The sequence below is a fragment of the Caretta caretta genome, chromosome 3 (genome assembly GCF_965140235.1).
Source record: "Caretta caretta isolate rCarCar2 chromosome 3, rCarCar1.hap1, whole genome shotgun sequence".
Classification (NCBI taxonomy): domain Eukaryota; kingdom Metazoa; phylum Chordata; order Testudines; family Cheloniidae; genus Caretta; species Caretta caretta.
Window position 1 is genome coordinate 168,805,626 of NC_134208.1, and position 13,094 is coordinate 168,818,719.

General features: G+C 44.7%; 1 protein-coding gene across 2 annotated transcripts in view; it reads left to right on the plus strand.

Annotated features, from left to right (window-relative positions):
• Positions 1 to 3,921, plus strand: part of RD3 (RD3 regulator of GUCY2D) — a 31,076-nt gene extending 27,155 nt beyond the window's left edge. For both annotated transcript variants that reach the window (XM_048843109.2, XM_048843108.2), the window contains exon 3: positions 3,555 to 3,921. In XM_048843109.2, coding sequence (XP_048699066.1) covers positions 3,555 to 3,852 — 298 coding nt within the window. In that variant the 3' untranslated portion in view covers positions 3,853 to 3,921. The remainder of the gene's footprint in view (positions 1 to 3,554) is intronic.
• Positions 3,922 to 13,094: the final 9,173 nt, after the last annotated feature.

Below are 13,094 nucleotides of genomic sequence, written 5' to 3' on the forward strand. Positions count from 1 at the left end.
TGCCTGAGTCAAGACTAAGGACTCTTATCTTACTGTAAGAAAGCACAGAAGTAAGATGATTGAAGCTCATATCCATCTTGACTCATCCTAAGGAGCCAAAAAGCAACAAAATTAAATTGGAGATGAGGAGGAAAGGGTCTGAGACTGATAGTCAATCCTTTTTTTTTTAAATTGGAAAAATTACAGAAAAATAAATGTTTTGCAATAACTAGCTGTTTACAAAAGTGGCTTATGGATGAAAAAAAGTTTGCTGTCATATATTTACTCTGTTAAAAATAACAATAAGGTGATTTGTCTCAGGAAAGGCAGTCTCTCCTGTGATGCACAAGTTGCCATGGTTAATACATATTTTTGTCCAGCAGCAACATAAATAGACATGTAAACCTCAGCTGGAGAGTGAGCTGGCTCCTGCCTTGAGCCTGTGATAACATGCCCACTCTTCCTACTGAGAAATAGTTACCTCTTTGTTCCACATACATATTTTGCACATTATATCTAGGAACACCCCTTCCTTGGTGTGACCAGAGTCCCAGTGGGGGCCAGCTATAGTCCCTCAATTAGGGTGAACTGCACAGAATGGGGCAGACAATCCCCATAAAGGTGGTGGATATTCCAATACCTAAATTTACCAAGTCAGCATAAAACAGCTTCTTTATTACCTTACTGGTTACTCAGAAGTCCAAACAACACAGTTCCCTTAAAGTGATCCAGCCTCAGGCCTCCGTCCGGGTACCCATGTCAAATAAGATTACTTATTTCATCATATAAAATAAAAGGTTCTACCAATCCCAAAGGATTGGACACCTTGCCTCCCAGGTTATTAATATTACAGATCTTACCCAAATACACGCTACAGCTAATTCTTATTAACTAAACTAAAATGTGTTAAAAACAACAGAGAGAGAGTATAGTTAAAAGATCAATATACTTAGAGACATAAGTTCAGTCCACTGAGGTTCAGATTCATAGCATAGGTGGTGAGCTTTGTAGTTGCAAAGAGTTCTTTCTGAAGTAGTTCATAGGTTATAGTCCAATGTCCAAATATCATATTCAGAGCATACCAGCATAACTGGGACCTCAGTCTTGTCACTCAAACTTCCCTGGTGAAGCCTAAGCAGATCTGAGATGACAGAATCAGGACCCAAGGATCTTTTATACAATTTCATGTCTTTTGACAAGTTGGAGTTCAAAAGGTAATTAGCATGACTGTTAAGGAGGTCCATCTCCGGTACTAAGCTATAGAATTAATGTAGGCAATTTGCTTGTTCCTCCACCATTCACGGTACATTTCAAAGAGAGATGAATACTGAGATATCCCATGTTTACAATTCATTTAAATGCTAGGATGTTCTTTTGATCTCTGAACTATCAGAATACACCATAGACAGGGACTGTTGGTTACATTGTCCACACTACTTATACGTATGTAAATACACAAAAATACAAACATTATCTCCCCACATGTCTTTTGAGGGTTATTTATTTTGCAGGAGGTTTAACCCGTTCTAGCTATGTGTCACCCTTGGCAATTCCTTTTGCTGCACTTATGTGCCCCTAATGTGCTGACATTTTAATGGACAGAGTCAAGGAGCTAAATCTACATTCCCATTTTGTTTAAAAAGCACAAAACCTCAGATAAATTATTTCAATCTTTTTTTAAATGTCAGTGAAAATAGGCTTTGGGGTTGTTTATGTTCATTGAAACATGCTCCTATTCAAATGCTGTAGACTTCTGTTGTTCATGAAAACACAGAAGTGAAACTGACCATCCCAGTCTTGTTGGCCACACTGTCCAACAGATAGTCAGGATTGTGAGAAGTTAATTTGATTTAGAAAATTATTTCAGTTGTACTAATCTGAGTTCTGAGTACTAACACAAGAATGTATCATCAAATTCATTCCTGTGGGGTGAAAGATCCCTTGAGGGCACTTTTCCTACATGCTGAGGCTACTTCATTGGAGTTGAAAGGACCTCATTTTTGGATAGTCCCGTCTCTGGAAGTTTAGTTGGACCAAGCAAAGAGACAAAAACACAGTTTAAGGGCACTACTTAAAAGCAACACTTTGCCAATGTGACAGCAACATTGTCTCTGTCAATTAACACCATTACACATTAACCCGTAAGCATTGCCCCTTCCCCCATTTGTTCAGTCCCTGCATCTGAGTCTGTTCAGCCTATTATTTTAAATGGTAAAAGCGTGTGCTGCTTATGTGCATCCTGAACACTCATGTCAGTATGGGTTGGTGGAATCAGACCCTCTCAGTCCAATCGGGAGAGTGCAGGGGTTCTCAGAGCCTCTGTTACTCAAAGTTCATAAGGGCTTTGTTTACTGCATTAAGGAACTGTTCCAAAGTCATTGAAGTCAATGGGAGATCTTCCATTGACTTCAGTGGGCTTTGGATCAGAGACTATAGGCTCAGTCTGGGAAGGTGCTCAGCACTTTCAACTCCCATTAACTTTTATTGGAGCTGAGTGCACTCAGCACCAGGCAGCAATGGGCAGTGTTCATATATGTTTACTGTGCTAGCATTGTAAGTGAAGCACATTGAGATGTTTGGCTGTGTAAAACTATTGTTAAAACACTCATTCAGTGCCATTCACCAGTATAGTCGTGCTTCACAATGATATTCTTGCACAGTAAAAGTCAAACAGTTTGAATTTTCACATAGATTTACTTCATCCCATATGGAAAAATCCTTTGGAATACAAGGGAATGATAATCTTTCTGTAGGATTTTAAATGAAACTATACAAATTCTATTGCAGAGATGTAATTTCCCAGTACATTCCATAGGATGGTTCAAAAACTTATAGAAAGAACTTAATTCTTCAGGTTTTTAGGACAATTTCTGCAGCATCATATTTAATTTCTAGAGAAATCTATTGCTTTCATCACTATTAAATTCTATAGAAGAATCTACAAATGCTTTACAAGCATCATATAGTTTTGGTTTTATTAAATATATGCAGACCTCAGCATTAAACAGTTATGTCTGTCTGTTTATGGGTGTAATTCACTAGCATTTAACTAGAACTAGAATATATATGCTACCAGTATGTGAGTCAGATGAGTGGAACTACATGCTCTCCAAGTGCAGGTGGGCCTAGTGGTTAGACCACAGGACTGGGAGTCAGAAGTCGTGGGCTCTGCACCTAGTTCTGCCACTGAGTCACAGTGCGACCTTAGGTAAGTCACTCTGCTTCTCAGTGCCTCAGCTTTCCTGCCTCTCAAATGAAATAATACTGTCTCTCTATCCCCCAGTATTGTAGTGAGGCTAAATTCATTAGTGTCTGTAAACTGCTTTGAGATCCTCCCTGAAAAGGTACCATAGAAGCATTATTATTATAGATACACCGTGATTTGCAGCACAGACCAGTGCCATACCAAATTTGTACTGGACTAACTGTCTTATCATATATTATGAGCTGATGAAATATCCCCAAATTAAAGTGATCAAATCCATTCCCAATGGGAATTGAATTTCTATATCAAACTATGGACTAATGCTCAGCTTTTTAAAAATTAAAGTTGTGCATTGATTGTACTTTTTCAGATTCCAGCAACTTATTGCTGAATATGAGCCAGAGGTACAGGAAGTAGCCCGGCTCTTCCGCTCTGTCCTGCAGGAAGCCACTGAGAAAATCAAAGAGGAAGAAGAGGCCAAGAAGCTTGCGAGGCAGTGGAACACAAAGCACAAAACCAGCCTGTCCCTAATGACATTTAAATCCCGGGCCAGGATTTCCCCATTCAGCAGCAACATCAAGACCATTTCAGAAGACGTGGAGCGAGGCACTGAGCCAACCAGGAGAGTATGGAGTATGCCGGAGTTTAGGAGTGCCAAGGATTACTGACTTTATTAATAACCAGAATGAGATTTGAGAGAGAGCTGGTTTGGTTTTTAAAGAATAAGTTAACCATTATCTAGCCATGTGTTATTTCACCTTCATCCCAGTTCTCTCTCTTTCTGTCTGCCTCTGACTGTCTCTCTCTTGGGAGCTGTGGTTATAGTGACAGATGGTAATGCACATAGTCTCTGTCACCTATCATGCTAGCTTTAGCTATAATTTAGTGGTTTACAGTAACTTGATGGTCAATGGTCATTTCTTATTTCAGTTTGATTGTTTCTGCTCTTTGGAGAACAGTTTGGTGCATGGGGCATTACCATCATCCTCCCAGCCTTCTACATGGCTGTCTGCAAATGCAGTGCACCCGACCACGTGAGACTTGTAGCCCCATTGAGTTAAATGGGATTACTCATGTGAGCATGCATCAGTAAGGCTTGCAGGATCTGACCCACCAAGTCAGGGTCCCTGATTTAGCTGTCTGAGACAGACATTAAACTCTATTAATCTGAGCGCTATAGAGAAGCCTCCTACATCAACACTGATTCCAGCATATTTCTACTCAGCTTGATTGTAAAATAATCTGTTGCTTCATGCGAAATAGATGACAAACTTCCTAGACATAGAGGGTCACATTTTCCAGAGCAGCCGATTTTTGCATAGAATTGTGGATGCTCAGTTTTTTGCATGTGCAGGTCAGTCAGATGTCTACCTACCAGCTTTGCAGACACATGCTGTCTGCATGCAGTAACATGGACTCTGGCACGTGTACATACCGCACACATACAAGACTGTGCGTGCACATTTGAGGATCCATTAAAAGCCTCTGAGCCCCCCTTAATTTTCATTTTTGTTGCAAGGAGAGATTAGGTTATAAACCCAAGTATTAAAACCCAACTGGATTAAAACTGTCTCATATTGAGACTCCCAGGCAATTCCAGTAAGTGCTACAGCTCATATTCCAGTTAATAAGTAGATGCATTGAAATGATTGGCAAGGCTGATTCTGAAAGCAGATTACTGGAGTATATGACCAGGGGAAAAATCAGTATTCACATCTAGGGATCTTTCTATGTCCCAGAGTGTTAGAGGTCATTCCAACAAATTGCTGATGTAATTTATTTCCACCGTAGGGAAAGAATGTAGGTTCATGTCATAATCTTTTTGTCCTGGATATCAAGAGGAGAGCTTTTCTGTGTATAACCGGTTTATGGCCAGTGAGGCAATCAATCTTTTCAAGGGGGAAAAAAATCTCACAGACTATAGCAAAACAGAGGTTCTGAAATTGGCCCTTTGAAGATGCAGGAAAATGCCATGGTAGATTTCTGAGTGAGGCCCAACCTGCCATCCTTAGGGAGAACTCCAAGTGGGAGGACTGGCTCTGCTGTCTGAAAAGCCTCTGATTCTGCATCAGTGCTAAATCTTAACACCTAGGGGGCTCTTCAGCCAGTGGGAAAACTCACAGGGAAGGACATAAGGTAAAGAGTCTCCCTGCAAGCTTTGCTTAGGGCAGTTTGATCCCAGATCAGCATGCTGGAAGGAGGGTTTGCCCCACTCCTAGAACCTGCTCATCACCAGATATTGGCTGGAGGTGAAGCTTATTCACACAAGGGCCCTGTGTCACTGGACTCTCCATTCACCCGCCAGCCCACACCCTGGCAGTGGGGTTTCCTACACTGGCACATGGATCCAGAACTCTTTCTCTAGGGTTGGCAGCACCCTATGGGTGCCCTGGAGAAGGTAATGCAGTCTCAGGCTATGTTAACTCAGGTAGCTTTACCATGACAACGCTCATGCCCCTTGCTCAACCTCTCCCTGTACAAATAGACACAGAACACTCAGACATAGGTGAGAGGTTTTTCGCAGGAGTGGTGGGTGAAATTCTGTGGCCTGCGTTGTGCAGTAGGTCAGACTAGATGATCATAATGGTCCCTTCTGACCTAAATATCTATGAAAAAAAAAAAAAAAAAAGAACCTCGGACTGCCTCCTTAGGACCCCACTGGAGCACAGGGCAGGGGGGATGGTGAGTGGAGTGGCCCTGTGTGTAGTGGCCCTTCCATGGATGAGTCCTGGGGAAACAATCCACCCATTAGCCTATTAGGGCTACGCCAAACTATTGAGCAATTTAGGGTTAAATTTACTCTTGGCACAAACAGGCACAGCTTCAGCCAGGTCCCTAGGGTCATGCCTGCCGACAGCAAGGGCACATTCGGCCCTTTAGCTGGCTTTAGTCAATCTTTGAAAGGAACAATTGAAACAGAAACCTAAATTTTTCCCAGGGACTAATTTGTATTGTGATAATGTTAGTACCAGAATAGCTTGTTTTGTTCATGGGGGGGGGGGGGATATGCTTGTTTTGTTCATGGGGGGGGAGCTTGTTTTGTTCACGGGGGGGAGGTAGCTTGTTTCGTTCATGGGGGGGAGGTTACTATATTGGTACAAAGTGCAGCTTTGCTGGTAAAGCTGCACCCCACGCTAGGAGAGCTTTGCTGGCGTAGCAGACTGGTATTCCTATACCAGTAAAGTGCTCCTAGTGTGGATGTAGCCTCAGGTGGGAGGTGTGGGAGGGGGGCATGTGTGGATATTATAAAAAAGCAGCTTTTTCTAGCTGTAGCTTGAATTTCACGGGCTGGTTTTGGGCCACTTGTTCAAGGGGCTGGGATGGCCCAGGGGCTAAGTCTGACTTCTGCGGCATAGAATTAGAACATTAATGGTGTGGCTGACTAGAGACATTTTTGTGACCTCAAACCATCTTCTATCGCTTCAGGAAACTCTTGTGCTCTCCCATCATTCTGGCTATAACTTTGCCATGTTGTCTGTTGAGAGAGGGGGCAGCTAATCTGAAACCCACCACACTGGGTGCAGGAAGAGAGCAGTTTGGAGTGCATGGGTCACAGACCTTCTTCTCTCACGGGCACAGGGCCAGCATCAGGTATGGCTGCAGTGTTCACTTGAGCACTAGGCAGATGAAGTAAGGGTCGGGGGGAACACCTCAGCCAACCAGCAACACTCCAAGGTGGAATGGGCAGCCCTCTTGGGACGATGGCCACCTTCCTGACTGCTCTGCACAAACGGTCTGGCCTTACTCACATGCTCAAAGCCACTGAAGTTGGTCCCGCAGTCCTGGGGGTAGTTGGCAGAGAAGGGAAAGCACATGGTGCAAGCTGCCTGGTGCATGTAGGGTTTCTCCAGGACCCTCCACTCAGTTACTCCTCCTACATCAGCATGCCGTATGCCCAAATCACAAGGTAAAAGCAGATGGCAACAGAAACTAAGGCCAGGACCAAATCTTCAGCAGCTGCCCAAGTATGTGCTGGAATAGCTCCTACATCCATTCTACGTGAATCACTCTGGGCTGAGTATTCTGACTAGACGCCCACTTTTGCACAGTGCTGGAAATTCTGGTCTCTGATTAGACGCATGGGCCCTCCTAGAGAGAGTGAGCACAGAGGCTCTGGCCGCATTAATGAAACTCAGGGCTTCCAAAACTGAGATCCAGTTTGAGCTGGGCTACTTCCACTCGGGGTCAGAGAGAGCTGAAAATCTGACAATCAGATCATTGGTTTGCGACTTGGTGTTGTGTGTGTAGTTACACGTGATAGTGCGTGTTTGTTTGGTTTAAGATATAGATTTTTGAGGACAGAATTAGTTGGTCTTAGCTCTCTGGTATGTGTGCACTAACTGGAGAGGGAACAAGAAAACCTAACAGAAAAGCACTAATCCAAACACTTAAAAAAACCTATGATCAACTTTTGTATGTATTAGTAAAACCACCGATTGTATTAAATGCTCTTGGAGTGCATCTTGTGGCACTGTAGTCATTTGTAGGCACTTGCATATTCTGTATTGGCACCTTTAGTACTGGGTGTATCAATGCAATATGTGATGGATTTCTGAACAAAGAGGGGCGTTCTGATAAAATGATATACAGCTGTTATTACAACAAGGAATGTGTCTGCCATGTGCTCACTCTCATGGTAGGAAACTGTATTAGCACCGAAACCATTGGAGTACACTACAGACTTACATTAGCAGTAGCCCTCCCAGCACCCTTGAGAGACAGGACAGAAAGTTTCAGGGGCTTGCTCAAACCCACTGCTGGAGTCCACGTCAGACCTGCGGTTACAGCACAGTAAACCCTGGCTGCCAGGTCGATGTCAGACCACTGGACCATCTCTCCTTTCTAATCACAGTGTCTATTTCCTGGAGAAGGAAACAACTCTTCCTTTTCAGCAGGACAAACACTTCAGCTTACCTTTTGCAGAATTTCTCTTAGGCTTCCAGTTGAGCCTCTGATATCAATGGACTCTCAGATGCCAAAATGTGGGAGAAAGTCCAATCACTGGGCAAGATCAACCATTTAGAGAGGAATGAATAAACCAGTGATTCTCAAACTTTTGTACTGGTGACCCCTTTCACAGAGAAAGCCTTTGAGTGTGACCCCCCCCTTATAAATTAAAAACACTTTTTTATATATTTAACACCATTTCAATGCTGGAGGCAAAGCGGGGTTTGGGCTGGAGGCTGACAGTTCGTGACCCTCCCACATAATAACCTCACGACCCCCTGAGGGGTCCCAACCCCCAGTTTGAGAACATCTGGAATACATGAAGTGCCAGATTCATCCCTGGCATGAACAGTAAGCCTAGAAGACCATGGGGTTAGAGCAGGGTTGGAGCTGACCCATCAGACCACTTGCCAATGCCTCCTCTGCGTGTCTGAAGAGAGGCAGCAAGGAGGGGACCTGGGTGCGTGGCTGTTGTGCCCGGCTCCTGGCTCCCATGAAGACCATAGAGATCGCCCTACTTGGCACCGTCGCAGTCACAGCTCTAAAGGGCTCAGTTAGGGCACAGTCATCTTGTTTTAGCTCAGCAACATCCAGTCGTGCCCCAGATTTTACAAATGTTGCTCCTCCTAGTCCCACCCTGGAGGAGATTATCTGTGCTGTGCTGGCTGGGGCTGGGGGAACAGCCAAGTCATCACGTAGTCCCATAAATGTTGCTTTTGCAGAATCCATACACCTATTTCTTCCACAAAATCACAGAGGGCCTGATTTTGGGCTATTGAAAGGGACACACAATGTTTTCCACATCACCCACCGACACTAATGAGGGCTATGGGTACTCGGCCCTGCTGAAATTCAGGGCAGCAATGCCCACAATACGTCTGCAAGATCATCTTGTTTGTGGAGCTGAGCGTTTTACCAGCAGTAGCTTGGAGCTGCTTGTCTCTCTTATGTTTGTCACAATGTTGTACACAGGGGAATCTCGAATCAGCGTAGTGAGCGTATTTCACCTCTGTGTTTGGCACTGGCGTGACCGCTACTAGAATACTGTGCCCAGTTCTGTCAGCGTCGATTTACAAGAGGAGGCTGGGGAGGGGGAGAAACGAGCGTTCGGCAAAACATCAAACATTGCGGGAGTTGGGTAGTAGCAGCCATAAACAGTTTAGGGCTTTTCTCATCCTGGCCAATGGTGTCTGCTTCTGGCACCCCGCTCCCGCCTCCCAAGGTCCTCTGCACATTTCATTGGCCGCCTCGTCTGTCATGCCTCCGCTCTTGCGGCCGCCCTTTCCCTCCCTTCCTCTTCTCTGCCCCCAACCTCAAGAATTTGTGTCCCCTCCCCGCCCCACAACAACTTCCCCTTCTAGTTTCTCGTCCAAATCCCCCTCGTGAGCCTAAACATCATGTGAGTCTCCAAACAAAACTAGCAATTAAAAATAGAGCCAGAATCATCACGAGCCACATAGGACAAACCCAGACAGCCACACCCTCGTATCCCTGAAAGCCAGGCCCTCCCATTGTCTAGCAGCACTTGTCCAGGCTTTGCCTCTTCGGGGCAGGGACCAGGTCTTCCTGCCTGCAAAGTGCCATGCACATTTATAGTGCCAACTAGGTGACAGCGAATGACTGAACAGTAACAGGCCCAAATCCAGCATGCCGTGCCTGTGCTCCACCCGGCCACACAAGCAGTGAATGGGGCAGCATACAGATGTTGAGATTTAAGGAGATAAAACAGCTGGGATTAAACAACTGCAAAGGAGCTGAAATTCTCTGAAGCTCAGTGGTTTACAGTTGTAACCCAGCATTTAAATCTTAAAGAATCTGTTTCCAATCAGGTCCGTTTGGGTTAATCAGTGCACCACAAAATGGGCGAGCGGGGAGAGCAAGCAGCTGTTTTTACTCTAACATGGTGCTCTTAAAGTCGCTGCTGTGGTTGTATTTGCTCCTGGGTGCTAGCATGCGTTGTTATTAACATTGTAGTTGTGCTTAGAGCCCCAGCCAGAACCAGGGCGCCGATGTGCCGGGCATTGTACATACAGAGCTCCGTCAGGGCCCAGGCGTCCCAGCCAGGGGCAATGAACGGTTGGGCTGCCCCAGGAGTAGCCTGGGAAGCAGATAATGACTCTGGGTGTCTCCTAGTTTTGCTCTGTTCCACGTGCAATGGAAGGACCTGCAAAGCCCTGCCCAGTCCCATCTACAGGTACAGTGGTAGCAGCCCTATAGAGCCTGCCATCCTCCTGGCGCTGCTACCCTGATGTGGGTCGCTTGCACAAAGGACCGCCGTACTTTCTTGTGTAGCCACCTTAACTGGGCCATAATCTGGCCCATGTGTAGTCCCAAAGGCTTGTGCACCTGGCTGATTTTACACAATGCAAGTGGTCCCATGGAAGTCGTGCTGAGCACATGTAAATATTTACAAGCTCAGGGGCCTTAATAAGGACAGCGATGGAGTGGGAGGGGGCTATCATATAAGCAGTGAACCAGGTGATGATTTATGAAAGTTTTGCAACTCAGCTTTATAAATTAATGAACCTGTGGAGCTCTCTCCTTTCTCCCCACCTTATAACCCTCTAGTTAATACAAGGGGCACCTCCATAGTTTAGTCACAATTACATTTCAGTCTAACCTTGCGCAGTGACTGGCATAGCAGAGGCATGGGAGAAAATGTGTACGTGCTTTTCTGCACCAAAGCAGCTAATCCTGGAGTAGTATTACTTCATCTTTCTAGCCCGGAAGTGCCGCGAGGCCAGGTCAGGGCCCCAGTGCGCTGGTCCCTGCCCCCAAAGAGCTCACCCTCTAAAGGTGCCAGTCTGTTGTTCCTCAACAGGGGAAGTCTGCCCAAAGAAATGGCAGAGCTCCCTGCTAAGATCCCTGGTCCTGCTGTAATCCTGAACCGTAGCATGCTGTCGTGACGGGATCCTTTCCAACGGCTGAAAGCGAGGCTGGCTTTCCCTCCTACCACACAATTCTAGCTACAACCCTTTGATCGCACTGAAGTGCCTGTTGCTGCTACATGTGCTCATTGGCCTATGGCTGTGCTCAGAAAACCTGAGTGGGGTGATACTTGTGGTACCAGTGAGGGAAGGTGTAGTGCAGGCCTGGGCCAGCTCTAGCACAGGTTAGATCACACATGTCTTGCTTTTCCACTACCAGATGAAGCATCCAGCAGAAAAAGGCTGCCATTTTAGTTTATGAATCATTCACTGGTCCAGCTCCGCATTAAATCGAGCTGTGGGACTGTTTCCATTGCTAGGTGCTATTTATCAAGTTCTCATACAGAAATGGCGGCAGAAGCCTGAAATGGTTTGTTAAACAGATGGTTAACAGCAAAGTCCAGATTTCCAAAAAAGCTCAGCCCCCCGTGGGAGTTCCTGGGTACTGAGCCCTTTTTGAAAATCTAGCCACTCCATTCGGGTGTCTAATGGGAACTCTTTTGAAAATCTGGCCCTTCATATTCCCTTGCTAGCCAGGAGTCCCTAAAGATAGAGCTTACTATGCTGCAGCTGTGTTCTAGTTAATAACAGTGATTTTGAAACCAATATTGGGTTCTACTCTGCCCTTCGCTAAGCGGAGGTAGCCCAGAGGGCTCTGGTCTCAATAATACAACCAAAAGTGGGGAAATAACAACAAATGGGGTTAAAGTCATAGGAAGTCATTAGAAAAGGTGCACAAATAAACAACATGTGCTTAAGTCTTTGCAGGATCAGGGCCTTGTAGTCAAATTGCAGGGGCTGTTCAGTTTCATAACAAGAAAGAAAAACAAAACAAAACCCACTTGCAAGTCTTAAAATGTTCCCTAAGCTTCAAATGGACAATGATGCCCTCTGCTGGGGCACTTCAGAAATGTCACCAAACAGAAACAACGGTAACTCTGAAAATTAACTGTTGGCAGCAAATTTTCATTTTTAAAAAAGTACAGATTCTTTTGCCCTCAAATCCTGCATGATGAATTTAAGCATTGTGCATCAGTACTGTTGATTCTGCATCGAGATATATTTTACACACTGCAAAGTAATGTCTTCCCAAACAAAACAAAAGATGTTTAAAGTCTGAAAGTATGTTTCATTATAGTCTTATTAACACCCACATCCCCTCCCCCCACAAAAAATTATTGAACAAAAAATCTACAACTTTTAAATATTTGGGTCATTTTTACAAGTGTAGAACTGAGCAAGAATAAACTCTAATCTTCACAGCTAAATAAACCTTCATTAATCCTGATCGTCCCACCCCAATGACTCCTACATCTCTGCTCCTTTGTTTCATTCTGTCATGGAAATATGCAGTTGGATATAGACAGAAATTTCCTTTTTTGGGGATTTATCGAGGCCCAGATTTTCAAGAGCTCTGTGCTCAGCAGCTCCCATTTAGGCACCTAAAAAGAAATGGATGAATTTTCAATAGCGGTTAGCATCCAGCCGCTCCGAGGGGAATTATGCATTTTTTAAAATCTAGCCATTTCATTTAGTGCCTAAATGAGAGAGGAGCTTTTTTGAAATCCAGCCTTAGCTGTCAGGTAAGAACTTTTGAAAACCTGCCCCTAGGTGTAAGTAAGGATTTCCAGAGGAATACGTTCCCTGGGAACATTAAGTTGTGTCAGCGTTCTATACGCATTGGTTACATGGTGTTGGTCCAGTATGAAGTTGTAGCACATACAGTGGAAGCGTGTGCTTTGAATGGGACACTCGCTGTTCCTAGTCATTTCTTTTGACCTCTACTTATATTTTCGTGCAAGATGGGGCAAAGTTAAGGTTATATGTACAATGCAAACAGAATGGGATAAAAGTAAATGGTGGAGGATTGTATTCCCATTAGGACCTGGCTGAATCTCTTCACTCTTCCAATGTTCAAAAAGTTCCTAAAATGATGGGGGGGAGGGAGGGTTAGGAAATTTGTAAAGAAAAAACAGAGAGGAGGGTGGTGGCAGCTGGATTCCACAGAAACATAATGCAAAACTCAGATTTATGTT